Here is a 26497-nt window from a genome sequence, read left to right on the forward strand (position 1 = left end):
GGCTTCTGAGTTTAGAAACTGGGGACATTAAGGACTCCACAACCTCTGACCTTCCTCCTAGCTTGAAGTCTACTATGATTCTATGACCAAACTCCAAGTCTGGCCTGAAATCCTAATTACAGTACAAGCGTAGCACACAGTTGACAAACACCAAACATCCAAACACCCTGGATGGGGAGAGTTCCTTCCAAGACCCTCTCCACTATGCCAGATCACTCCCCCCATTAAAGCAAAGAGAGACCACCCCACCCATCCCCTCCCATGTCTCACCGCTAGCAGCCGGTCCCCTATCTGTAATCGGCCATCCTTCTGGGCAGCACCGCCCTCAATGATTTTTGTGATGTAAATGCTATTGTCTCCAGGGATATGCTGGTTCCCAATACCACCTGCGATGCTAAAGCCCAAACCTGGAGCGAGAGAGCCGGGCCAGGGGAGATAGCAAGTGGGGGAAGGGGTGAGGAGGCTGAGATTTTAGTTCAACCCCGGGCAATGCCAGGCTGCCCGACCCCCTTGCCCACCTCCCCCATTAGAGCACTAGGTGAATGACACCTGAGATGGGAGGTCAGGTCATCACCTTAGCTGGGACAGGGGGGCAGGGGGAAGAGCCCCAGCATGGCCTGGCACGCATTTGGGCTAAGGAGCAGCAGTCAGCGCACCTTTGGGCCCTTTCAGTAGGTTGACCTCCACCACAGTCTCAGGTGGTGGCTGCCTCCTTCGTACCACCAGGCGTACAACAGGGCCTGCCTCTTTGAGGGCCTCCACAGCCCGACTGTGGACCACCTCTGACACATCCACCTCGTTCACCCTCAGCACGCAGTCGTTCACCCTGCAGAGCCACCACAGAACACTTGATCACCCACCATCCTCCCCACCCTTCCCACTCATACAGCTCTTTCTGCCTCACCACTCAACTGCCTTCACCACTGGTAGGTCAGATTCTCCAACTTAGAGTTTAGGAAGGACTCTGGCCAATTCAGCAAAGTCACTGAGGGACATGCTCCCCCCCTGCCCCCCCTCCCCTACCCCTCTGCCCTCCTACCCTTTACCCCCTGCCTCCTTGCCCTCTGCCCCTCTACCCCCTGCCCCCACTCCCTGTCTCCCTGCCCCCTATCCCCTACCCCCTGCCCCCTGTCTCCCTTGCCTCCCCAGCTCACCCTAGCCTCCCATCCATGGCAGCTGCCCCGCCTGGGATAATCTTGGTGATGAAGATGCCAGGGTCCTCCGGTATATGTGGGTTGTCGATTCCCCCTGCGATGCTGAAGCCCAGGCCCGAGTTCCCCTGTGGGGTTAGGGAGAGAGAACCTAGACTGCTCAAGTATGAGATGAAGAAAAGGCTTCCTGAGTGCTCCCTTCCCTCCTTCCTCATGGGGGTGGGGCAGGGCAAATGTTGCTGCAGCTGTGGGAGGGGCTTGGGATATCCAGATGTGCTTCTATAGACACCCAGCAAACATTGCTACCCCTACCCTTGACCAGTGGGCTACATCTGGGGAGTTTCTGAGGGGGCCTTAGGAGTTGGAGGAAGGAGATAGGGAGGGAGGGAGGGGAAGAGAGCTTTGTGCTGCTTCCAGGAGTCACCTTGGAGCTTTCATTGCTGAGCTGGATTCCTAGCCCCCAGGACCTCCACTGGCTCCTACTGGGGTACCATATCAGGATGCCTCAGTTTCCCCATCCTCTTCCTGGTAGACCTACTGCAGCCATTTCAGCAGTAACCACAAGCATGGACATGGCCTGAACCCCTTTCCTCTCAAGGGTGCTCTTCACTTGGTAGGTCTTGGCTACCGCCCCCACCTCTCTGCTCCCTGACTGCAGACTTACCCGTTCCAGCACAATCTCCTCATATTTGAACATCCCATCACTTCCATTTACCTGGGGAGAGACACAGACAGTTCCTCAAGTGCCTTCCTATTCTCCCATCCTCCCACCCACCCATCATCCTGCCTTCCCAACCTCCCACTTCCCCTCCCCTCCCCAGAGCAGAAGAGCCAACCTCCACTCCAAGGAGGGCCTCTTCCGAAAGATGGGACTAACTAGCAACTTAATCCACTCTGCCTTCTCCCCCCAGAGGGTGGGCGTACTCCTATGTGTGTGTGTGTGTGTGTGTGTGTATGCACACATACCACACACCACACACATTCCTCCCACACCACACCACACACCACACACACACACACACACACATACACACACACCACACATATCACACATACACCTCACACACACATATACATACACTACACACACACACCACACGTTCCCCCCACACCCCACACACCATACATAACACACACACACACACACATACACACACACACACACTCCCACCCCTCTCAGGGGCAGGGCTGGTTTAGGAGGGCACTTGGCCACAGAAGTCTCCTGAGCTTGGAATGGAGAGGCACACTCACTGAGAGACTTGGCTCCAAGGTCTCTGCATTCACCAAGATGGGTGCAGGGCTGGCCTGAGGGAAGAGACAGAGAGTGGTAGGAGAACGAAATGAGCCCTCTAGCCTCAGCTTCCCCTTTGCCCTTTCTTTCCTAGCCAGCTGTCCCCTGATGCGCCAAGGCTAGGGCACATGTCACACACACTGTTCCCCACTAGAACTGTCCATGGTGTCCGCTCAGGAAACCAGCCCCTCAGTGAACGGCAGGGGTCCAGGCCCCCAATCCAATCCTTCTTCAGTTCATTCTCCACCCCCTGGACTGATTGTCTGAACTGCTTCCTAGAAAGGGCTAGGGCAGAAAGGAGAAGCTGGGGCCAGACTGCGATGTTGGGAACGAAGCTCAAGCATCTTTCGGGGCGGTGGGGGGGGTTGGGAACAAAAATCCAACTTGTCATCTGAAAGATGGCGCGCTCACACACATGGCCATTTCTCCTATGAGAACAGCTCCTGGATAGACAGACAGTCGGCTCCCCACCCCCGCCGGTGCCAGCTCTCGCCCCCATACCTCCTCCCAGCCTTTTCCCCCAGATCCCAACAACTGCACACTTGGGATCATCCCAAGAAGCCCCGGTCTCCCCTGAAGCAGCAGGCTGGATCCTAGTCTGATCACCAAGGAAATTGAGGGAAGAAGAGAAGGGGAAAGGAGGGGAGGGAGGGAGGACAGTGTTCCCCCTCCCCTGCACTGGGTCCTAACTGCCTCCCCGCACCCTTATTTTGCTCTGTTCTGCCTCAGTGGAGATTGAAAGGGGTTCTGAGTGGGGCATCACCGCAAGCTCCCAGCTCTTCCCCACCTCTCCTGGAGAACTGTGGGCTGTGGATAAGTGTCTCCTTCTGTCTTCTCCATGTCCAACCCTCTAGCTTGCTAACACTGCCCACCATCAGAGCACAGATTCGTTTATTCAGAGAAAGAGAAACATGCATAGCCATCCATAGAAGCAGGCAGACACCCACGTCGCTTGAGCACATGTGTGCCAACATGCCCTCCCTCCCGAGTCTTGGGTCAGATGTGACAGGATAACCTGGTACTATCCATTCTCCCCATTTCTCAGTGCCACGGAGCTTCAGGCTAAATGGGTGGCATGGGGGGGCTGGGGGGAGAAATCTAAATATATCCCTACCCCACAAGGCCTGGCCTGAGGCAGGTCCAGTTTCCTTCACCAGCTCACACCAGCTTCCAGGCAAGGTATGGCATGGAGAGGAGGGGCTAAAGGGGAATGGGACTGGGAGGGTAAAGTGAGGAGGATGAATGGCTGAAGGTAGGAAGCTAGGAGGCTGGAGGCTAGGGAACGAGAGGCTAACTGTGCAGAAGCTTTCCTGCCTTGCCAAGTTCTGAGCCCGCACTTGGCAGGCCAGAGCTCAGGGAACTGTCCGCTAGCACCCCACCCCATCCTGAGGTCCCCCTCCTCACTTCTTCCTGAGGGCTTTGGCCCGGGAGCTAGCAGCAGATATGGACACCCACCCCCTTCCTCCCACTGTGCATGGTATGCCAGGGCCCTGGTTCTGCCGGCCCAGACTCCATTTTGCTGCTTCACACATATGCTCCTTCCATTTTCTAATCTGGCGGCTAGGCTAGGAGTAGAAACCTGGGGTTGTGCCCAGAACCCAGGGAGCTGGCAAGCAGTATCAGGTCAGAGGTAGAGGGAGACACAGCTCCAGTCCATCTGGAAGCCTCACGGGGAGCGACATGGCACCACACTGAGGCATCTTCCTAACCCTCTGCCTTAGGCTAGACCACCATGCCTACAGTGTGCTCAAGGAACAAGCTTGCCCCAATTGTCCCCCCACCATTGCCCTTGTCCTTCCCCCACCCCCTACCTCAGAAACTGAGCCACTGTTTCAAAGACAAAGGAGAACATTTTGGACAATAGAATCTACCCATCTGCCCACCTCTGATAGACGAGGCAAGAGGGCATTACTACTGAGCCCTGGAGGGGTCACTTACCTCCTGTCCCTCCCCTGCCCATCAAACTGCTCACAGCAGGCAGAACCCCCCCACACACACACACAGCCACATGCTAGTAGACACATACATTTAAACATAAGAGCCCATACAAGCACATCATGCAGAAAGATACCCACACACCCACACACCCACACAAACACATACACACACACACACATACACACAAAGAGACCTGTGCAGAGATGGCTCATAGGCATCTAGACACAGAGACATGAACACATGGAAATCCACATAATCCCCTTTCTCCCACACATACACATACATGATTTCACTTGCATACACAGAAAAACCCACAATCCTTCTCTCCTAGAGATACGTCCCCCACACAATCCCCCCAACATACATATACAGAGAGGAAAAATCTAATGCCCGAACTCAGGGAAATATGTCCCCACAGTTATCTCCCTCACACACAGGTCCCCTGATACCCTCCCCAAATGTACATACACAGACACACACAGACACACAGACACATACACAGACACACACACACACACACTCCCTTCTCCCTAGCTGCATTGATATTTTCTCTGAATCTTCAAAGCCTGGGCCCCAGTCCCCTCATGCCGCCATCTTCAGTACCCCAACCCCACAATTCCTTGAGCACCCCCCTCCAAAGCTCCCCCCCCCATCTGCTGGTCCATACCTGTTCATACCAGTCACGGTTGGTGCAGGTGCATTCGGGCCACCAGCCGGGGCCACTGCCATTGAGTTTCGGGGTGCTCTTGCCTGGGCCAGGTTTAGGGGTCACAGGCCCCACATCCCGGCCTGTGGGGATGAGTTTGGCTTTGGTCCGAGGCGTGGGCGCAGCCCCTGCCTGGGAGGGCAGGGTCTGGGAGCTATAGCCCCCATATCCCCCACTGTTGCCATTGCCGCCCCCTCCTCCATAGGGGTCAGGCACCTGCCAGTCCCCATAGCCAGGTGGTTCAAGGCGCCTTAGAGCAGCCAGGCGAGTCACCTCATAGCACTCCGGGCACTTGCAGCAATGGTGGTGTTTGTGCATGGCACTGGCCCCTGCTGCTCGACCCCCCCAGCCTCCAGCCACCCTCTACCCCACTGGGCTCCCGGGCACAATCACAGGGCTCTGGCCAGGCGGGAGGGGGAACCCGGGGGGGAGCTCGGGCTGAACGGGGCCTGGGGCCGGGCGGACGTCCCGGGGCCTCGGCCCCAACGCTGCCCCGACCCCACGGCTCCCCCTCCAGCACTGGTGGCTCCGTGTCGTCCGTGGTGGCTCCTGGGCCCAGGCCCAGAGGTGGCTAGGGGGGAGGGACCAGGGGGAAGGGAAGACTGGCTACTGAAAGGACCGCGCCTGCTCTGGTCCCCAGGATGGAGCCGAGTGGAGTCAAGAGCATCTCTCCCTGGCTCCCAGAGCAGCTGCTCTCAGCCAATCAGCACGCAGATCCAGGCAGAGGCAGCAGCAGCAGCGAGAATGCTAAACAGCGGCTCCTTAAAGGGATAGAGACAGCCGCCACTACCCGTGGGGACCCCCCCCCAGGATCCCCATCCCCCTTGTTTCCCTGGCCCAGCTCCTAGAATCTTGGGAAGAAAGACCAGGCGTTGAGGCTGATCCCAGAGCTGTTCTGGTCCTGGTGTCTAACCCTTTGTACCACCCCCCTCCCTATCACCATGGCCAGTATCTTTGCCCACTATTCTTTAGGATAAAGCCTTGGGGAGAAGCTTGCTGACTCCAGAGCCTGTGGGGGGGGGGGGTGAGGGGTGAGGGGTGGGGAGGAGATGAAAACTTAGGCCATGAAGAGATGGGGACTGTGAGGAGATGGGGGGCACCTTTAGCAGAGAACACCGGCTTGTACGCTACTCCCTGCTGGCGCAGAGAGTCCATCACATTGTCCTGCTGCCTCCCCTCTCTCCTCCCCACTGTTCAGTTCCCTGGGTTCCCTCTATCTTCCCTCACTAGAGTTCAACCCTCCACCCTACCAGATTCCTCCTGAATCCTTTGTTTTGCCCCCACCCTCCCTTGCTGTCTAGTGCAGCCTTTCTGAGGCCAGCAATGGCAGGGCTACAGGCTCCGGACTCAGGTATCTCACACCCCAACTTTGGCCAGGGAATCTCAGGGACCAGACTACCCAATCACCCCTATAGCCTCCTGGTTTGTCGTAGGCTGTCAATCACACCCTTATGTCTTCTTCAAGGGGAAATGAGGTTTGTGGGGAAGATGTAAAAGGTTGAGTTCCTCCAAGCTTGCAGGAGAGAAGCCTTGGAGACAAATCTAGGCGACAGATCTCAAGGCTCCCAGAAGAGCAACATCTGCACTGGTGGGTGCTGTGGCTCAGTCCCAGCTCTCCCACCATCCCAAGATCCCAGAGAGAAGAGAACTGAGTGGGGGGCGGGGGGAGCAAAGCATGAATAAAAAAGCTAGCTGGGCATGGGAGGGCTGCTATAGCTGAGGCACAAGGGTGAGCCATGGGCAGTATACTGGAGAGTGAGTTGGGAACGAGATGGGCCTGGGGCTGGAAACTTGGGGGAGGGACCAAAGAAAGAGCTTTGGTTTGGCTCTAGGAAGAGCTGAACTCCCCAGCAAGTGAGAATTTTCAGAACTAGATCTGCCAGCTCCTATGATGACCCTGACCCCCAGCTCCAAGATGTTTCAGGGGAGGAGAGAGGTCCTCCACGCTGGACTAGCCCAGAAAAGTTGGCCTGACCCAGAGCTATCTCCTCTGTACATTCAAACCACTTCTCTGTTTCTAAAGGGAGAGAGAACTGTTCAGAGGGAGATTTGGGGGTCTGGTTAAAGCCCCCCAGATGCCTCTAGGACCTGGGAACAACCTCTTAGGAGTGGCTGCTCACTTTTCCTTGGGGCTAGCCAGGGAACTCAGTCAGATTTGGGAAGTACCGCTCCAGGTTCCCCAGAAGACTCATTAGGAAATGCTTGGATCCCAGAGCTGGTCAGGGGCAAAGATCCCCTTTGCCTGCCTCCTCCCCCCAGTCCTGGAGGGAGAGAAGGGGTGCTGTTAGCATCTTGGGGAGTCTCTTAGAATGTAAGGAACAAACAGGTGAGGTCATCTTCCTCCCTATGGTTACAGTTATAGGACTCAGTCTGGACATTATGGAGAAGGGAATAAATGAGATGTATCAGGAATGACTGAGGCCAGACTTCAAGCCAACAGACCTGGTTGGAATTCCACCTCGAACCCTTCCTAGCTTCCTGATACATCCAATGGGGCTAACCCCCTCCCAGAGCTTCTGGAGATTAGGATGCTCTCCTAGGCCACCTCCCAGGCCAATGAAGGACTCGGAATTAGGTAGGAAATGAGCTCTAGTCCTGCCAACACCAGATATTTTCTGGGTGACTTTCTGCAGGTCCTTTCCCTGCTCCGGGTCTCACTTTCCCCCTCTGTAAAATGAAGCAGGCAGAGTCCTAAGAATCTGTAGGTCTGTCTCAACACCAGCAAGTTATGCTCTACTCAGATTAAGGGTCCCAACCTCCAACTGCAGAAAGACAGACCTCCTGACAAGGTTAAGAGGCCCCACAAGCCTGCAGGTGGTCTGTTTGTTGCTAGGCAACCAGCCAGGCCTAAGCCAGAGCTGAAGGGGGTGGGGGGAAGTTCAGTGGGATTTTACCACCCCCTCTCTCCCCAGACACATTGGAACCCTAGGCCTCTGGAAGGGGAGGTGAGTGGGTGTTAATGGTGCCCCCATCTGTTGGCTGATGCCTAAAGTTTCATGCTCAGCTCATGCTGGAAAGGAAATGGAAGCTCCAGCCCTTTGCATACAGAGCTCCTAACTTAGCTGAGGCCTACTTTCCATTTTCCTTAAACTACAATTCGGACACTCTGGGGGGAAGGGCCTGTGGCAAAGAGGTTGATGGGAATGAAGTCCTGATGGGAACCTGAGGGGAGCTCTGTGCCTGCTGGGCATCCCTGCTGACAGGCCACAAGGGCCTGGAGACCTACCTATTGGGGCACCTGCTGTAGCATCATGGAATTGAGGCACCGGGACCTCAGGCTCATCCCAGGTCCCTCCCGCTTCCTTACTGTCCCTGGTCATTCTCCCTCCCCCCTCATGGCTACCACCCACCATCATCCGCACCTTGTGCCTGGACCAGGGGTGGGGAACCTTTGGCTTTGAGGTCCCATGTAGCCCGCAGCCAAAAAGCCACACCTGAGGACCTAGAAGGCCATCTCAGTTTCTCCACCTCTGGCTGGGACTGTGGCAGCAGCCTCCTTCCTGGTTGGGCTCACTGCCTTCAGTCCTTCCCTTCCACAGCTGCACAGCTGCATGAATCATCTTCCTAAAGCCCAGTTCTGCCCATGCTCATGCTCCTGGGAAGCTTTACTGGTTCCCCATTATTGCCTCTAGGAGAAAATGCACCTTCCCCACGCAGGCATTTAAAGCCTTTTACAATATGGCTTCTAATGGTAGAGCCTTATTGCCCTTTCTCCTCCCCCTCCCCCCTTAACCCTGTGGTCCAGCCAAACTGACCTTCTCACTGTTGCTCACATGACACACTATCTCTTGCCTCTGGATCTTTGCCCAGGCTGTTCCCCTTACCTGGAATGCCCTTCCTCCTTCTCTGTGCCTCTGAGAATCTCTGAACTCTTGCAAAATTGAGCTCAGGTGCCTCCTTCTATGGAAAGTGTCTCCTAAATCCCTTAGTGCTCTCTCTCTCTATCTCACTAACTTGTTTTGTGTTTGCACTTTGCATTCCACAGTAGAAGGTGGCTGCCTGGGAAGGCCTTTTTTTCCCAACCTTATCTCTACTGCACAGCGGATAATCCATGTCTGTTGAATTGAATTGAGAAGGTGCTGAGACATCAGAGCCTTCTAGCAATGGCCAAGTCATCTCCCCTTCATCAGTCGAGGAGGCCGAACTCCAGTGTTTCTAGGGCCTCTTCCAGCTGTGATTCTGTGACTTCAGCCTTCTCCCTCCTGATCTCTGGTCCCTTCTGCTGGCAGCTTCTCCCCATCTCACTCCTCCTAAGTTTCTCTTAAGAGCAGAAGGTTCTGGGCTGAGGATATCCCCCAAACTGAACTGTTTCCGGCCCTGGCCCTGGGGCCTTCACTCTGGACTCCACATATGCCAGGTGCCTGGGTGTTAGGTGAGGAGCTGCTCCCAAGGGCTCCAGAAAGGGCTTCCCCCTTCCAGGCTTCTGAAGTAGAGTATCTGTTGCAGCCCCTGTCTGGGTCCACAGTATCTCCAAAGGGCATGACATGGAGACAGATCCTAGTTTCATGTGGCCCTGAAACTGATCTGGGTTGGAGCTCAGCAACTGCTCTATTAATAGCCCCCAGCCCAGCCCGCTAGCCCCAGCCCCGGATGCCAGGAGTTGTGAGTCAGCAGCTAAAAATAATGGAGCAGGAAAACTCGAACCCCAGTGAGCCAGCCCTCCCTGGGGCTTAGGACTGGGGACTGCAGGTCTGTAAGCCTTAGAGCTGTAAGGATGAGGATGCAAGAAGCTAAGGTGCGAAGTGGGGGAGAGAGCAGCTTGTTTGGGTGATAGGAACTCTGATTTATCACTGGGGGGCTGGGAGACAAAATGGAGACAGATGTATGGAAAAGATTGGGTTAAAAAACCAAAACAGAACAAGCCCTTCCCCAGCCTGGGACCTGCCCAGTCCCTCCCATCAAACACAGTTTATCTTCCCATCACTGTATCCAGAGCTACAGGACAGGCTACTCCTCTGTGGGGAGCTTCCCTCCATATCTAATTTCTTTAAGTGAGGGAGGGACAAAGGGAGGAAAAGAGCTGGGAGTCTCTTGAGCAAATTCAAACATTCCCCCGCCAGTCAAGATGCAGCCTGGGCTGTAATCCCTGCATCCTGTTGCTGTGGCCACAGGCAGGTGCCTTCCATTGAAAATGTGGGCCTATGGGTACCAGTGCTTCAGAGGACCTCCCAACCACAGAATCCAAGTGCCCTAGTCAATAGCTTGTCCCCCCTCCCCCAGCTAAGCCAGACAGGAGCTATGGACTTAGTAAAGGAACATGAACCCAGCCAGCTTGGAGGGGGCCTGAGAGGGCCTCCTCCTCAGCTCTCTGGTTCCCCATCTGCAGCCCAGTGAAAACTTGTTCTGCTTTTCTTGGCTGAGCAGTGTCGGAAGGAGCCAAGTTCTGGAGTATTTGGAGGCAGAGGACATGGGAAGGAGTACCTTAAACAAGGGATTCTTGGTCCTCTTCAGAGCCCCAGTTTCTCCATCTATAAAGAAGAGTTTGGACGACAAGTGGTCTCTGTAACAGATGGGGAAACTGAGGCTCCAAGGGGTTATGTGACTTGGCCAAGGTCTCACAGTATCAGCGCTGAGATTTGAACCCAAGGCCTCTGGCTCCAAAACCTGTGCCTCTCTCTGACGAGGAGTCGCTTTCTCGCTGAACCTCGGTTCGTTTCAGGGGTCTCTAATGTCCTTCTTAGCTCTGCCCCTGATATGATCCGCGAGAGGCCAGGAGCGGCAGAATCAGGGTGGGGGGCGGCCTCTGGAGCCAGGGCTCCCCAAGGTTCTGGTCCTCAGGAGCTGTGAGCACTAGGTGGTGCTGTTGGGCAGCTAGCGGCAGTGATGGTCCCTGTCCCCACCCCCTATATCCCTGAAGGCAAACGAGCAGAGCCGATGTGGGGGATTGGAGGATTCGATTCATTGACTGACAGAAAGAGCCAGAAAGTGCGCTGTCCTCACCATCCCAAGAGCGCGCGGGATGCAGGCTAGCCTTGGAACATTCCAGTTATCGAGGAATGGCCAGAGTGGTACCCAATTTCCCACTAGAAGCGGCAGCATCTTGGAGTCAGAGGCCAGTGGAGGTTCCAGAAGGGGGTGGGGTTGGAGGTAACAGGGGCATCTCACTCATTCCAGCCTGAGGTTGATCTTGGTCAGCAGCACAGCACTCTCTGAGACTGGAGGAACACACCAGGCATGAGAGTGGATGTGGGAGGGAGTGGTGGTGGCAGGGGCAACAGGGAGGCCAAGGAACCAAGACCCAACATGAGGAGCACTGTACCTCTTACCAGGTTTCTCTTGCTCCCTGGCACATTTCCTTTAGGGAGGAAAGGAGCATACCATCAATCCAGGTAGCTTGAGCTCCCCTTTCCCTCAAACACTCCCAGTTTGGGGGCCACCCAATAATGTGGCCAAGGACCTATTGGACTCCAAGCCCTGGTGGCACCTAGTGCCATGACACCACAGGGAGGGGAGGGGATGCAGAAAAGGCACTTACCCCTGGAGGAGGAAGATCCAGAGGAGTAGCAGGGCAGATACACAGTCTGCCACAATCCAGATCAGTAGGTAGGTCTGGGGGCGCTGTAGAGACATTTATGAGTGAACCTTCCCCTGACATACTTCACTTTATGTGAGGGGGCAGGGGTGGGAGAGTAAGAGTTAGGGGTTAAGGGAAGGTCCAGATGGTAGCGGAGGGGGCAGGTAGAGAGGGAGGGAAACCAACAGTCCTTACAATGAGCCAGACAGGATGGGGCAGCTGCTGCAGCAGCTGGCAGGCATTGGTGGTGACTGAGGCAGCCCCAGCACACCAGAGAAGGGAGAAGAGCCAAGGCTTGTTCACCACAAACAGGTTCACAGAAATGTTGTCATGCTGCAGGAGCCTGTGAGTGATAGAGAAAGAAAAGGTTCCCACAGAAATGGATCATGGGTCACAGACTCCATGGTGCCTCCAGGCTCATCCCTTCTCCCTGCACAAGTGACTAGCAACCTCTCCTCAGACCCACCATCTTCACAGCAGAACTCAGGAACTGTCCCTCCAAGCCCACTCCCTCCTCCTGAATCCTCCCATGGCTTCCCAGCACTACCAATCATTCCCTCAAGCCCCTCTCAACATTAAATTGGTCACCAATTCCCATCCAGTTTTACCTCATAATATCTCTTCTGTCCTCTCCTTTTTGCTCCCACCTTAGTCTGGAACCCCATGACCTCTCACTGAAGCACTGCAGTGTTCTACTACTCAGACTCTAGCCTCTGGTCTCTGCCTCTTCAATCCAAGATGTCACATGAATCTTGCTACATTTCATTCCTTTTCTCCAAAGCTTTCAATGATTCCCCATCTGCCTTCATCAACAATCTGGTCACATATCTACCTTTCAAGCCTCCTAGATCCCTTACAAAAACCCTTTTAGACCAGTGCCTATTATGGGCATGGCATTGTAAAGTCCAGAGAAGGCTGAGATGGGGATACAGCCTGGACACTGATAAGTCAGTCCAGGGTGATTTCAAGGACAGAGTACTGACAACTAAAGAGAAGCAGGATGGGCTGACTGGAAGACGTGGCACAGATGATAAGCCTTGAAGGAAGCCAAGGATTCTGAGAGGCAGAGCTGGCGAGTGAGGGCATTCCAGGCATAAAGCACGATCTGTGCAAAAGTGTGGAGGCAGAAGCTAGCGTTTACTAAGAGAGCAACATGAATTGTGACTGCACAGGATGGGAAGGGCTTTCATGGCCAGGCTGAACGGTTTGCAATGTACCCAGTCACACACCAACACACCAGGCCACCTATCAAGGCACCCTGCCATCTACCAATGCATCCTAAAGGCAATGGGAAGTCATCTCAGCAAGACTGGCCAGCTTTGGAAAGATGTATTAGAGAGAGATGAGACTGGAAGTCAGAGCATCTTGCCCTAGTCCAGAGGCTGAATGAGGGAAGTAGCGGCAGGGGGAGGGTGTCAGAAGAAGCTGCCAAATAGAAGGAATGTTGGGAAGGAAGAATTGAGAGGATGTGGCAAATAACTGGGAGGTTGGGAATAATTGAGATGAAGGAATTACAGGCTTTGAGCCTGATCAACTGGAAACGGGGAAGCCCCGGGAAGGATCTTCAGTTCAGGGTGAGGACACAGAGCCAGGAATGGTCAGCAGGAAACTGTGTATTCAGGACTGCAAGTCAGGAGAGAGATTAGCTATGGGTCGAGAAATTCGGGAGTCATCTGCATTGGGACAAGAAATAGTTAAACCCACGGGAAATGATGAGATTGGCAAACCTGGCACCATCCACACGAAGGGGGAAGGAAGGAATCAATCACCCAACAAAGACCACTGAGAACTGAAAGAGAGGTGCCAGAAAGCAGGTCTAGGAGAAGAGCACAGCCACCTGGCCATTGGAGTCACACTGCAAATGTCTGAATGCTAATAAGGAAGTGGAGGCAAAGAGTATAGACCACTCTGTCCCAGGGGGCAACTGTGAAAGGGGAGAGAGATATTGGAGGAGAGCTTGAGGGGATGGAAGGGCAAGTGAATTTGTTTGTTGGATGTGTGAGAGTTGAGCGTGCTGTTAGTGGGCAAGGAAAGCCACGGAGAGGGAGTGATGGAAGATGAGAGAACAGTGTCACATAAAGTAAAATGGTGGCCTTGATCTCTTTTGCTTGTCTCATCTATAAAATGAGCTGGAGAAGGAAATGGCAAAGCACTCCTGTATGGGAGAAGGAGCTGCCCAGCTCCAGAGGCAGGGACAGCCTTACTTAGATGATCATTTATCTTGTCATCACTGTGCACATCTCTCTCCAGCTCTTCTTATGAGATAGTGCAGCACAGTGCAAACAGCAGGGGACCTGGGTTCAAATCCTGCCTCTGTGAACTTGGGCAAGTCACCTCCCCCACTGGGTCTATTGCCTTCTCTGTAAAATGAGGCAGCCTCTTAATAAAAGGATTTGTTCTGTAAAACTTATATTCAGTCAAAAGGCCTAGAAGGCCACACAGGGCCTCAAGGCTGCAGGTTCCTCACCCCTGGACTACATAAAGGTATGAGATGGGGCCATATGTCCCTTTGACAGGGTCTAACAAAGATCTGTCACTCTGGAAATATCTGCTAATGAACAGGGATGGCAGAAATATGGCCGACCATCCTCTTCCTCCGTCCTAGATGCTTGGCCCCAGAACAGAAGTTTTGCAGGTATCTCCCCCTACATGGCTCCTTCTCACATCCACTTAAAGCTCCTTCTTTCCCTCTAGGCTCACTTGATATCTGTCAGAGGGAGGTCTTGGTAAGGCAGGTTGAGGAGCTGGGGCCGCTCAGTCCTGTTCTCTTTTCGATAGCCATATACCTGACGAAGCTCAGGTGCCCGGAGTTGTACCTCAGCCCGCTCTTCATCTGGCAGCCAGAGTACCTGGAATTTGGGGAAGGTTTCAGGATATCATTATGGCACCCTGGAGCAGGGGGCAGAGAATGTGGGAGTGGCACCAGGATCAGAGCCTCTGAGGCAGAGGGCAGGGATTCCCCCAGGTAATCCCATGGCTGGGACATGTGGCTGTAGGGCATGAGGTCATGGGGATGAGATCCCAGATAGATCACCATTGCCTGGGGCACCCTGGCACTCAGCACAGCATTGAGGGTGCAGTTGACAAAGGTGTGGTGGTATGTGTGGTTTGGTGGGGGGCGGCGCAGGTCAAACATGACCGATAGATTGAGGTTAGCAGCTGCCTCCAGAAGATCCTTTAGCGATGGTACAGTCTGGTTCTTGGCCTCCTGCTGCTCGGTGCCCGACAGCTTGCTGGCTCCCCAGAATGGCTGCCTCTACAGTGGGGTAGGGGCACATAGTTCAGTTGCTGAATTTCAGAGAGCCAACTGAGGCCCCAGGAGGAAAATGACTTTCTCTAAGTTCTTAGCACATCTAGACTGAGTCCTGGGCCTCCTGGGTCCCCTGTGCTAAGTTGCCTGCTGCTCAAAGTCTGTCAGGGCCTCCCCGAGAGGTCACCCTCTTACCTCCAGGAACCAGGTCCCTGCATTTAACTGCTGCAATTCAGCCCAAGAGAAGTCACTGCTGAGTCCTGCAGCTCGGGTGGGGAACACAGAAGCCACATTGGTTGTCCTATCCAGACGTTCGTCATGCATGAGGAAAGGCACTCCGTCGGAGCTGGGAGCACAGCTTGTGTTGGGGGACGGCCAGTCTCCTCCCTTCCACCCCATCATCTTGAGGTCCCCCTCCCCCCCACAACTTCCCTCACCTGACCATCACATCCGTCTCAAACACAGAAGCGCCACACTCGGCAGTTTTCCGGAGGGACATCAGTGTGTTCTCAGGGGCCAGCTGGGTAGAACAGTTGGTGTGTTTGTTTGTATGTATGTAGGGAGGGAGGAGGGGGACGCATGGGGGATGACACTCACCATGGGAGCCCCCCGGTGCCCCACCAGCCCAGGCTTGGGGGGAAGCTGATTGTACTCCATCAGGCACGGTGATGAGATACCCAGAGGTGCCAGGTAAATGGCCAGGGCTGCAGCAATAAACAGGAGCAGTAACAGCCCCTTGGTACCTGTGGGGAGAGGACAAGGACAGATGAGATACGGCAGGTGGTGGGCAGGGGGCGAGGGCTCAAGGCTGGGGTTGATACCTCTTCTCTGAGACCTGTAGAAAGTGTCAGCTACTGGCCAGGCCAGGAGGGTGAGTGCAAGCACTGCTCCGATGTGCAGAAATGGGGCTGTGGCCTGCAGATGGGAGGCAGTGAGTGAGTAGTGGCACGACTCTCAATTTCCCAGGGGTCCCTCACCTCCTCTGCAGGCCCTTCTGGGAATCTCCCAAGGTGGAGGACTGACTGGCCCCATGCTGATTCATGCTCACCTGTAATGACAGACGAAGGCTTCTCCATTCCTCACGCCACTGAATTTCTAGCCCCAGGAGAGCAGCAGCCACGAGCAGCACAGTCAGTGATAGCAGCCCCTGACGATACAAGCAGCCTGCTTTCCATCCTGCTTTTTCTATCCTTCTTAGCTGGGAAACATGCCCCTACCTTTACCATCTCTGGCACCCTCAGCCTGTACCCATTTACTTACCTTGTGAAGCCAGTGGAGGTGCAGTGGCTGCCCAGATAGATGAAGGAATAGGGCCAGGAGCTAGGGGAAGATAGGAGAGCTAGATTTTCATGGAGCCCAGGGTGACCTTGGCCAAACCCCTTCTCCTCATTGGGATTCAAGTTTCCTCCTCTGTAAAATGAGGGGGATTGGGCTAGGTGCTCTAACTCTCACTATAAGCCCAGTGATCTCTGAAAGAAGAAAGGGGGAAACCAGGGGCATGGCCAGGCCCAGCCGAGCCCAGACCTACCAACAGCAGGGTGGAGTATGTAACCAGCACAGAGCCAACGGGGAGCAGGACCAGGGTCCAGTCCAGCCAGTGTCCCCAGTGTCGAAATAAGAACCTAGGAGGGGAAGGGACAGGGCCTGACCTTGGGTCCCACGGGAGGTAAGGGGGGAGGGGATACACTCAAGGGGAATGCGAAGGAGTTGGGGTCCCTAGGGTAGTTGGCTTCTTAAAGAGTTGGGATGGGGTGAGGGAAAAGAGGGTGAGGATGCAAGAGGAAACTGGAACTGTGAGTTCATTTGGGAGTGTGTGAGTGCATGTGTGCTTGTGTGTGTGCGCGTGTATTCACGAACAAAGTTTGGGGAGTAGGGCTCAGGTCCGTGACATACTCATTGAAATTGTGTAGATCATTGAGCAGAACAAGTCCGATGTACAACCAGCCCAGCGAGAGGAGGAAGGTGACGACCAGGAGGCCAAACCAGAGACAGTCACACTGTAAAGGGGTGGAGAGCAGCACTCAGTCACGACCTACGGCCAGGCCTAAAGATGACTTAGCACCTAGGCTGAGACCTTTGGTGGGAGCAGCCCTGCGCTGCCCTGCCCCCAAGTGATCTTCTGCTGCTTCCCTGCCACACCCCCCTCTAGGACACCTGGCTGCTTGGCATCTCCTTGGAATGTTTCCTCCAGTGACAGCTATACAGGCTGAAAAGGCAGCTGGACCAGACGGAGCGACAGCTAGGGGATCCTGCCATTTCCAAGGCCTGAATGGGTCCTGTGGGAGAGGACATAATCTCTCAGGGGTGTGGCCTGCCTCCCGGTCTCAGGATCTGACCATCCCGAGGGGACACTTGGAGCCTTGGCGCTGGGGATGGCTACCACATGTGTGCCCAATGCTTAGCAAGATGGGGCAAGAGTGGCTGGACCTGAGTCAGGGGGCTGGGCAGGGGAATGCCCAGGTAGCTTCTGTCAAAGAGACTGACACAGGGTCCAGGTAGGGAACCCAAGTATCCTCTTCCTCCTCCATCATCCTGGGGATGGACAGCTGGGTCTGGGATTAGTCCTGACACTGAAGTACAACTGATGTGGGCTGGGTACCTCAGTTTAGCAAGTTGAGGCAAGCTTGACCAGGGCTGAGCCAGGTTTCACAGGGGCCGTCCCCTCTCCAGAAGCCTTGGAGTCTAGGGTTCCACCTAGCCCAGAGCCAAGATTACACAGCCCAGCCCTGCCCAGTGGCCTCTAAACCTTTCCCTAGTCTCCGCCCCCTCCAGTGATGGCTTCAAGGGGGATCCTGGTTCTGAGTCACACCTGGTGGGTCCCGAGGCTGCTTCCCTGCTCCTCCCCCTTTCAGCAGACTTTGGTCGGTGGGTCGAAGTGCACGGAGCACCAGGCAGGATGTGTTTGGGGGTGGGGGTGGCTGTGGGAGCTGGGGGGCGCTCACTGTTCTCTCCGAGTCAAGTAGGCTTGGGGTCGGGGCCCTGCCCTTGGCCTTAACCCTGTGAGCTCCCCACCCTCGTGGCCCCAGCCCCCCCTTATCCCCCCCGTCATCGTGTCCCCCCGGCCCCCCCTTGCCCCCCCGTCATCGTGTCCCCCCCTCCCCACCACCCCGGGGCCTCCAGGCATCTCCCTTACTCATCCCCCAATGTCCAGTCCCAGCCACCCCCAGCCCCAGCCACCAGCCTCACACCTGGTCTTGGCACAGCTGCCGGCTCGCGGGTGCTGCTTTTCTGGGGGAGCACACGTACACACAGAGCACACACACACACACACACACACTCAGAGCACACACGCATACATGGAGCACACACGCGCACACACACACGGAGCGCACAGGCACACACTCATACATGCGCTCCCACGTTCCTGGCTTTTCAATCAGGGTGGGTCTGCCACCCTCCTCCTCTCGGGCTCTCCTCCTTTCCTCCTCTCCGCCTCTCTGTCTCTTCCTCCTCCGCCTTCTCCTCCCTCAGTTCCCCTAAGTCACAGGTAGCAAAGCTATTGCCACCTACAGGCTGTAGGGCAGGCCATGGGCTGGGGGCAATGGGCACTGAGTCTGCATGCCCTGAGCCCCAGGGGAAGGAGCAAGATCAGGCGGTTGAGAGGATGGAGGCAGCAGGGAGAATGAAATAAGCAGCAGCGCCAAGGAGGGGGCAGGGGGTGAGGATAGTCAGGGGGGCCCAGAGCTGATTGAGGAATTCTTTTGTGCGGGGCCTCCCCTTTCCCCCTCCCGCCCAGACCCAGGGCTTTGTCCTGGCTCCAGGAGACCAGGGCTTGTTGAGGAGTGGGGCTGCCGGGAAGCTGGGGGAGGTGACCATAGCTTTTGTGACTTGGCAGTGAAAAGAGGGGCCCAGGGTAGGAAGGGGGTAGCGCGGGGTGGGGGGGGTGGGGGCGGAGTAGTGAAGAAAACCAGGGGGTTGAGGGGCTTGGCAGCCTGGAATCCCCCTTGGAAAAGATGAGGGGAGCCCTCCCTCCAGGATCTCTGCCCCCAAGGGCATGCCAACACAGAAATGGCTGTTAAGCTCTGTGCCCAGGGCCCTTTCCATTAGTGGGTTCAGGCTTAGATTTCCAGGGATCTCTCCTCATCCCCAACCTGCTAGGGAATAGTTGGTTATGAAGCTTGTATCCCCTCCTTCCACAGAAGAATGAGCCAGTTCCAGGAGGCTTGGAAAACTGATAAAGGAGCAAGGATTCCTGGCAGGCTTTCTGAAAGGGCCCAGTGGGCAGGTGAACAGGACTGCTCTGAGGCATTGGAGGACTTGGACACTCTACTCCGATCTGAAACCAAAGCTCTGGGAAGAAAGCATAGCTTCTCTCCGGACAAGAAGGCTCACAGCCTCCATCTACCCCAGTGGCACTTGGAGCCAAGAGAAGAAACCCTGCCTAGTGCCAGGGGCCCAACCCCCCTTCCCGCTCCTATTGTGTCCCCAAGAGGCCCAGGCTGCCAGCTCTGGAGGCTCCCCTCTTTTCCTTCCACATTAAAATGCAGAGTGTCTAACTGCTTGCTGGCAGGGGCTAGCCCTGTCTCCCAGGCCTCGCTGGAGTTGGCCAGTCTGTCTGTCCATCACCCCCTTAGCTTCAAGGGGAGGTAGAGTCCTTTGAGTCTAGCCAAGTGCCCTTAGCTTGGGTTAGGACAGAGTGCCTTCTTTCAAAGAATAGGGGGTGGGAAAAAGCCCTTGAGAAGGGGCAAGTGCCTCTACTATCGGGCTTGGGAAGCTGTCGCTGGCTGGGAGCCCAGGTCAGTCCTCTTAGCTTTGCTTTTATCCCAGGTTATGTTTTTGTCCTTCATTTTCAAAGAGGACCATGAGATCAGGGAAATGATGACAGGTCACCAGCCTCACTTTCTCCTCTTGAGCCATCTGGGTCCAGTGGCCTGATACTCATCAGGCCAGCTGGAGATGGCCCAGTATGCCATGGGAGACGCTGGCCCTTTTAGGCTAAGGTCTTTTCAGGTACACACTTAAGAGTGAGGCAATGCCCATTCAGTGAAGGAGCTCAGCTTGTCCTCTCCCTCTCCTCCTTTCCAAAGGAAGGTAAATTTTGATGTCCAGAAGCTGCCCAGTTAACTTGGGGTTTACTGGCTAGATCTTTCTTTCTTTCTCTTCCTCCCTCCCTCCTTCCTTCCTCCTTCCTTCCTTCCTAGCTCACAGTGAATGTCAATGGTAACCGTTTCTTTATGAACAGCCACCCAGAGGTTCTTCCCTTCCCAACTAGATTCTTTTCTTTTTCTAATTAAAGGGGCCATCCCTTGACTCACTTCTTAAAGAGGCCTCTTCACTGAATGGGTGCTGCCTCACTCTAAGGAGTACCTAAAAAGGGCCAGGGTTTCCCAGTGCATCCTGGGCCATCTCTAGTCATCCTGATGAATATCAGGCCACTGGCCCCAGATGGCTCTGGAGGAGAAAGTGAGACCTTGCACAGCCCTTCCTCACTCAAATCAAAGTCAACTGCAAGTCATGTCATCATTTGTCTGATGTCATGGTCCTCCTGGAAAACGAAGGACAAACGCAACAACAAAGCTTTTTCCCCTCCTGCGTATCAGTTTGGAGGAAGGGTGGGTTGGTTTGGGAAGGCAAGCATAGGCCCCCCCCTTCCCTCCTCCAACATCCATTTCTAAGCTAGGTCTGACCAGGACTGCAGGTACTTCTACCTTTAGAGCACCTCTTTCTCTCCCTCCTGGGAAGATAGCCAGAGAAGTGTGTTGCTGGCTACGGCCAGGAATTAACAGGGTCCCCTAAGTGAAGAGCTAAGAGATCATGGATTTAGAGTTGGAAGGAAAGGAGGGACCTGAGCCAACTTCCTGTTTTACAGATAAGGCGACTGAGGCCCAAAGTCACATAAATAGCAGCTGCTATCCCTTCATTCTTGCTCCCCTCCGGCTTGTCTTCTCCCACAGATTAGCTGCTCCATTATCCCCACTCTCTCCTTTATCTAGAACCTTCTCTACAGACTGGCTGCTTCCCTGCTGCTTCTACACACACTCTCCCATGTCTTCCCCATTCCCTAAAAACCTCACCCTTAGGCTGAACATGTCTGCTAGCTTCCAGTTATTGCTAAACTTGAGAAACCAGTGCGTCATCAGTGGACCTCCCCCCCCCCCCAACCCCTTTTACAGCCTGGCTTTCAACCTCATCATTCAATTGAAATGGCTTTCTCCCAAGTTACCAAGTGCCAAATCAAATGGTCTTTCCTCGGTCCTCATCCTTGAATTCTCTGAAATCACTGACATGACTGACTCTCCTTGCCTCCTGGACACGTTCTCCTCCACGCTTTCATCCCACCTGCTGCACTGCTTCTTGTCTCCTCTGCTGGATCTTCAGGTCTTGACTACTCCTTGTTGGGGACCCCAACCTGGGGACATGCCCAAGGTTCTATCCCAGGTCTTTTTCTCTTTTTGCCCTATCTTATCTCCTGTGGTCTCATCAGCTCCCATGGACTTACCCATTATTTCCATGCAGACTGATTCTAGGCCCTAACCTCTCTCCTGAGCTCATCTTCTATCACCAGTTGCCTTTTGGCTATCATCTCAAAAACTCAATATATCCCAAGCTAGAACTCATTATCTTTTCCCTTCTTTCTAACTTCCTTATTATTGTCAGGGGAACCAGCACACCCTCTGAGTCACCCAGGCTTGACCCCTCACTGGCCCTCCGTTCACTCCACCTAGTCAGTCCTTATGGTTTCTGGCTCCTCCTTATTCTCAGTCCTTTCCCTGTGAGATTACACTCCATGGATCTTGTATGTACACCTTTTTGCATGGGCTCCCTGAGGGCAGGGACTGTATTCTGACCTATCTTTTTACCTCCAGTGCTTAGCACACAGGGCCTGGTATAAGGTAGGTGCTTAATAAATGCTTGATTGACTTCAGTGGGGATTCCTGCCATGACATCATCCTTCCTTTCCCACCAGCACATCTTTGTCACAGAGTTCAGATTTGTAGAGTGGTAGATGGAGAAGTGTCCTTGGAGGCATGAAGCCCAGAGCTCAGGTCCCATTTCTGCCACATAGTGGTTGTGATCCTGGGCAAGCAGCCCTCCCAATCTCCCCCTCCTTCTATATCCCACAGTTGTCTTCTTTTTAAGATGTGGCACTTACCACTGATCCTTCAGTATGGCCTGAGGAGGGCACAGGATTGGGGGACTGGCACCTTCTTATTTCAGGAAGTTGTGCCTTTCCGAATTCAGTCCAAGATTGTCTTAGCCTTTTTGGCAGCCAATTCATACTGACAGTTCCTTTCACTGCATCCTAGTCTACTCTTCCCTACCCTCAAATCTCAAGCAGGCATTTAGGTCATGAAGAGAGAACGAAATCATGCACACTGTAGGTACGCAGGTAAACAAGCCGAGGGCCACTTCCCTGACAGACAAAAGTCACACAAGACTGAAAAGTTTATTTATTCACACAATATTAACTTAAAGTGTCATTAACATTTGCCTCAAGAGCAGGAAGACCAAGGATCTCCATTCCTACTCAAATAGCAGGGCAGGGTGTGTCCTTATCTCAAGGTAGAATCTGGGCCCATGCCTCTAACCTAAGCCACACTTACTACTAGGTCAACACTACCAACAGCCTCATCCCAGCAGCCTTCTTGGGATGAGAGCAGACACCTCACTGACTTCCAACATTAATCCTGGAAAGGGGAAACTTCCTTCTCCATTGACAGAGTAACACATGTGAGGGACTTTATAGGGTTATGGGAATGGCTCAGGACTCAACAGTCCCAGGTAGCCTGCTCACAGCACAGGCAGCAACTAGAGAAAAGGAAGATAATGGGGGGAAGTGGAGAAGAAGGGAACAACTTCTTTATTACACAACAAATCCAAAATAGTCAATAAAAGCCCCTCCCTCAGCAACCTCTGAAGCAGCATCAAGATTCCTCCCAGGCTGGGCTGGGACAGCAGGTGCCTCTCATCTAGAGGGCTGCCTCCTCCTCCTCATTGATGGGGGTACAGCCAGAGAAGAAGCTAGTGGTGCTGCTCAGAATTCGCTTCTTTTTCTTCTCCCCTGGGGCCTTGCTCTCCTGGGAGGGAGTGGCTGGCTCAGTCTCGATACCAGCCGGGGAGGGAGTCAGCTTCTTTAACTTGGTGACCGACAGCACCTGGCCTGCATCATCGCACGTCTCTTGAAAGATCTAGGAGGACAGAGATGAGGATGAACTACTTCCTGCTATGAGCAAAAGTCTAGGCTAGCCACTCAAAGGGACTTCATTGTGACCTCAAATGACAAATCTCTGACAGGGCCATGGCCCTAAGATTGGCCAGCCTGAATTTTTCACGGCAGCTCCTACCTTGCTATTGGGAGTGGCACAGACGGGATTGAAGAAGCTCATTCCCGGGGTCACCTCAGTGGGATCCTCGAGCTTGAAGGAGCCTTCAGAGTCCTGTACATCTTCGGTACTGCTGGAGGTATTCTGGGAGGCGGACAGGCAGAATATCACAGGGAGATGTGGCCTGCTCATCCCCAACCAATTAGAAGCAGTGTGTTTGTGTGCGTCATTCCGAGCAAGGTGGAAAGGGATTAGCCTTTAAGAGGGACCAGTGTTAGCCAATCTATAATTTTTCTGCCAGAGAGGAAAGGGGTTTGCGAATGTGTCCAACAGAGCCATTGTTTAGTACACTGAGATTTCCATCTACTTAGGACTTCCTCATTCCCATTAAGGATCCCAGTGAAAGCACCAGAAGAGGTGACTTGGACAAAGACTCCAGTGCTTCCAAGGTGAGTCTGCAACTGGTCAGGTGTGGACAGTCTGGAGCACTACGGTGGCCTGTGAAGGTCAGTAGAGTATGGCTTTTCTTTGAAGCTTTGGTTCCCCTCCTCCCACCTCCCCCCACCCCCCAACCTCGATGAATGTCAGTATTGAGTCTAGAACCACATCAGGGCGAGAGTTTGGAGATGCTTCCAAGGACACCCCTGTTCCCTACAGCTCGGCTCACAGAAATGCCAGCAAGCTGTCATCTGCCTGGGCTAAAGGCAGCTACCGAAGATAGCCTCTAAGTCTAGGATCCAAGGTTGATGCTTTCTAGCTTTGTGACCACTGACAAGTCACTTGACCTCTAGGTAAAATGGGGATATATAGGGATCTACCTCTTGGGCTATGAGGAAGAAAGTATTTTGGAAACCTTCAAGTCCTATGTAAATGAGAGGAATTAGAAATGAAATTCCATCAGGGCAGGAATTTCACTTATCAAAACCTGGAATCTTTCTAGTACCCAGCAAAAGGCGAATACTTGGATGATCTGCATCAGCATGTGGGCATTCCCACGATGCGAGTTGGGCTGCACAAAGCTCCTCATTTAGGCAACCTGATTGGCTGAATATCTGGGAAAATCTACCTGGAGGAGGCTAACACGGAGGGAGGAAGACTGGAATAAATGACCCCAAGTAGGGGTGAGGGGAGAGAAGGAAAAGAGAAGTCATTTAAGAAGGCTCAGCATTGCTCCACAGCTGACCTGGTGGGTAGTTTAGCCGACCTGAACTGACCTTTTTTCCTTCCTTTTATTCTTGGTTACAAGGGCTCAAAGGGAGGGTAGGAGAAAGTGACAGATTTGGAAACGAGGGTGATGGGCGAAAACAAAGAGATCAATACAAAGAAATATTTCTGAAAAAGAATGTTCAGGCTCCCAGGGAAAGGTAAGCAGCAGGTTTGGGTAGGGGCAAAGGGCAAAGGCATCACTCACCACTTGCTGTTCCTGATTCCTGCACTTTGCAGGGTCACAGCTACAGTCTTCTCCACAGCCCACCTTCAGCTTCCTGCACCCACACTGTTTGTTTCCACACCAGCCCTTGCAGGAACACTGGGAAACAGGAAGAGAAGCAAGATCAGAGGAGGTCAGAACTGGCTCCTGGGCTCCAAATCCCCAGGGTACCCTGACTGTCCTGCCTCAAAAACAATGATACAACTATGGACCAGCTGGAAGGTCCGAGGATACCTAGTGCCAGGCTGGAAAAGGCAAGCAGCCAGTATGTGCCAGGCACTCTGCTGGGCACCAGGGATGCTGCTCATCCTTTGTTTTCAAAGAGGACCAATGACATCACAGGGGATGAATTCAATTGAAGTGAGGCAGAGTTGTCCAAAGTCACCAGACTCACTTTCTTCTCGAATCATCAGTCTAGTGGCAACACAAAAGTCTAGAGCACTGGAGATGGCCCGGGATGCAGGCGATGACCTTGTCTTCTTTAATGTATGACAGACAAAGCTCTAAGCGCTCCACAGCATCTGCTTCAGCAGCCTTCTCATCTTCCCTTTCCACCAGGGAAGTCTTGGGGTGGCCATCCCCCTAACTCACTGATGAGTTTGGGGCCTGGTTTAGCCCAACAGTTTTACTGGAGCATGGCTGCTATGCATGCTCTAGATTCTTGGAGCCCTAAGTGGACACCAAAGTGGATGAGGAGCCCTCTCACCAGAGGGGCCCTCCTTGAAATGAGTTAATAGGGGAGACAAGTACATATAAAAATACACATGGCATCAATATTTAGTGAATAAAGACAAGGTAGTTTGGGAGGGAGCAGGAAAGGTCTCCTGTACAATATGGCACCTGAGCTGCACCATAAAGGAAGAAAGGAACTCTACAAGGCAGAGAAGAGAAGAAAGGATCGAATTCCATCCATGGGGAACAGTCAGTGTAAAGACATAGAGGTGGGAGATGGAGATGGAGTATTATGCGTGAGGAGCAAAGAGAAGGCCGGTTGGGCTGCAGCGCAGTGTGGGAGAGAATAATATCTAGTGAGGATGGAAAGGTCAATTGGAACCAGGTTGTATAAGGTTTTAAAAACCAAACAGGAGTCTAGATTTTATTCTGGAGGCAAAAGGAAGCCTCTGGAACTGGTTTCAGTAGGAGCTGCCCACTCGGCTCTGTGCTTAAGGAAATTTACTTTGGCAACAGAACGTAGAATGTACTGGACTGGGAGAGATTAGAGGCAAGGAGCCCAAGTGAGAGGCCTCTACAATCATCTAGACAAGTGATGAGGGGCTGTGGGAGCGAAGGGGTTGAAGGTGAGATCTATTAGGAAGGGGAGAAAGGGCAAGATTTGGCAACCGACTTGGCAATGTGGATATGGGATATTATGCTAAGATCATGAGTCACAGGGACTGGAAGAACAAAACTAGGAAAGTTTGGAAGAATCAGAGGTTTTGGGGGAATGATTCTGAGTTCAGTTTTGACATGTTGAGTTGAAGATGTTTAGGTGACAACTAGTTTGAAATATCCAATAGGCTACTGGTGACACAGGACTGAAACTCAAGAGGACCAAGATAAAATCTGCATGAAACCAGTAGTTAAATCCATGAGAGCTGATGAGATTACCAAGAGAAAACAGAGAGAAAAGAAGAGAAGCTAAGGCAGCACCCACTGATGTGGACAGTTACCAAGGAGCAGTCAAGAGAGAGATGAGAAAGTACCCAGGAGGAGGCCGGGAGAGGATGAGGATGGGAACACATCTGCCAGATTTGGTGATTTGGGAGGATAGTTTCAGCTGAGTGAAGAGGTCAAAAGCCAGACCACAAAAGACTGAGGAGTGCAAGGAGAGGTAGAAAGATCCATTCCAGCTACTAGAAGACCAGAGGCCAAGCAGAAGAGCAGGGTTCTGGGTATTAACATCCCATCCCACCTCAGTGCTTCATCCTCAAGAATTTGGAAAAAAGCTCCGCAA

At 53.6% G+C, this 26497-nt stretch overlaps 3 protein-coding genes across 8 annotated transcripts in view; all 3 read right to left on the reverse strand.

Moving 5' to 3' along the window:
* The window catches only part of DLG3 (discs large MAGUK scaffold protein 3), a 69857-nt gene extending 60244 nt beyond the window's left edge, over positions 1-9613 (reverse strand). Inside the window, exons 1-6 of the mRNA XM_072627331.1 lie at positions 5048-9613; positions 2403-2456; positions 1816-1866; positions 1155-1279; positions 657-826; positions 271-407 (exon numbers count right to left, since the gene is read on the reverse strand). Coding sequence (XP_072483432.1) covers positions 271-407; positions 657-826; positions 1155-1279; positions 1816-1866; positions 2403-2456; positions 5048-5404 — 894 coding nt within the window. The 5' untranslated portion in view covers positions 5405-9613. The remainder of the gene's footprint in view (positions 1-270; positions 408-656; positions 827-1154; positions 1280-1815; positions 1867-2402; positions 2457-5047) is intronic.
* Positions 9614-9848: 235 nt separating this feature from the next.
* GDPD2 (glycerophosphodiester phosphodiesterase domain containing 2) lies at positions 9849-18602 on the reverse strand. 5 transcript variants are annotated; one of them, XM_072626628.1, is made up of 16 exons: positions 18039-18602; positions 17005-17126; positions 16744-16847; positions 16379-16472; positions 16111-16170; positions 15899-15997; positions 15672-15765; positions 15448-15593; positions 15288-15370; positions 15046-15196; positions 14740-14856; positions 14301-14449; positions 11796-11943; positions 11562-11644; positions 11346-11381; positions 9849-11241 (listed from the first exon to the last, which is right to left on the reverse strand). In XM_072626628.1, the coding sequence occupies exons 1-16, from the start codon at positions 18142-18144 to the stop codon at positions 11133-11135; spliced, it is 1701 nt and encodes a 566-aa protein (XP_072482729.1). In that variant the 5' UTR covers positions 18145-18602; the 3' UTR covers positions 9849-11132. The 5 variants fall into 5 exon arrangements, with proteins under 5 accessions (XP_072482729.1, XP_072482728.1, XP_072482726.1 ...); XM_072626627.1 differs by having other exon boundaries at positions 11353-11381; positions 14635-14856; XM_072626625.1 differs by having other exon boundaries at positions 14635-14856; positions 18039-18601.
* A 3603-nt stretch (positions 18603-22205) lies between these two features.
* The window catches only part of KIF4A (kinesin family member 4A), a 79869-nt gene continuing 75577 nt past the window's right edge, over positions 22206-26497 (reverse strand). For both annotated transcript variants that reach the window (XM_072626600.1, XM_072626599.1), the window contains 3 exons: positions 24526-24642; positions 23136-23258; positions 22206-22979 (listed from right to left, as the gene is read on the reverse strand). In XM_072626600.1, the coding sequence (XP_072482701.1) occupies positions 22761-22979; positions 23136-23258; positions 24526-24642 (459 nt within the window). In that variant the 3' untranslated portion in view covers positions 22206-22760. The remainder of the gene's footprint in view (positions 22980-23135; positions 23259-24525; positions 24643-26497) is intronic.

This window comes from Notamacropus eugenii, chromosome X, assembly GCF_028372415.1.
Source record: "Notamacropus eugenii isolate mMacEug1 chromosome X, mMacEug1.pri_v2, whole genome shotgun sequence".
NCBI classification, from domain to species: Eukaryota; Metazoa; Chordata; class Mammalia; order Diprotodontia; family Macropodidae; genus Notamacropus; species Notamacropus eugenii.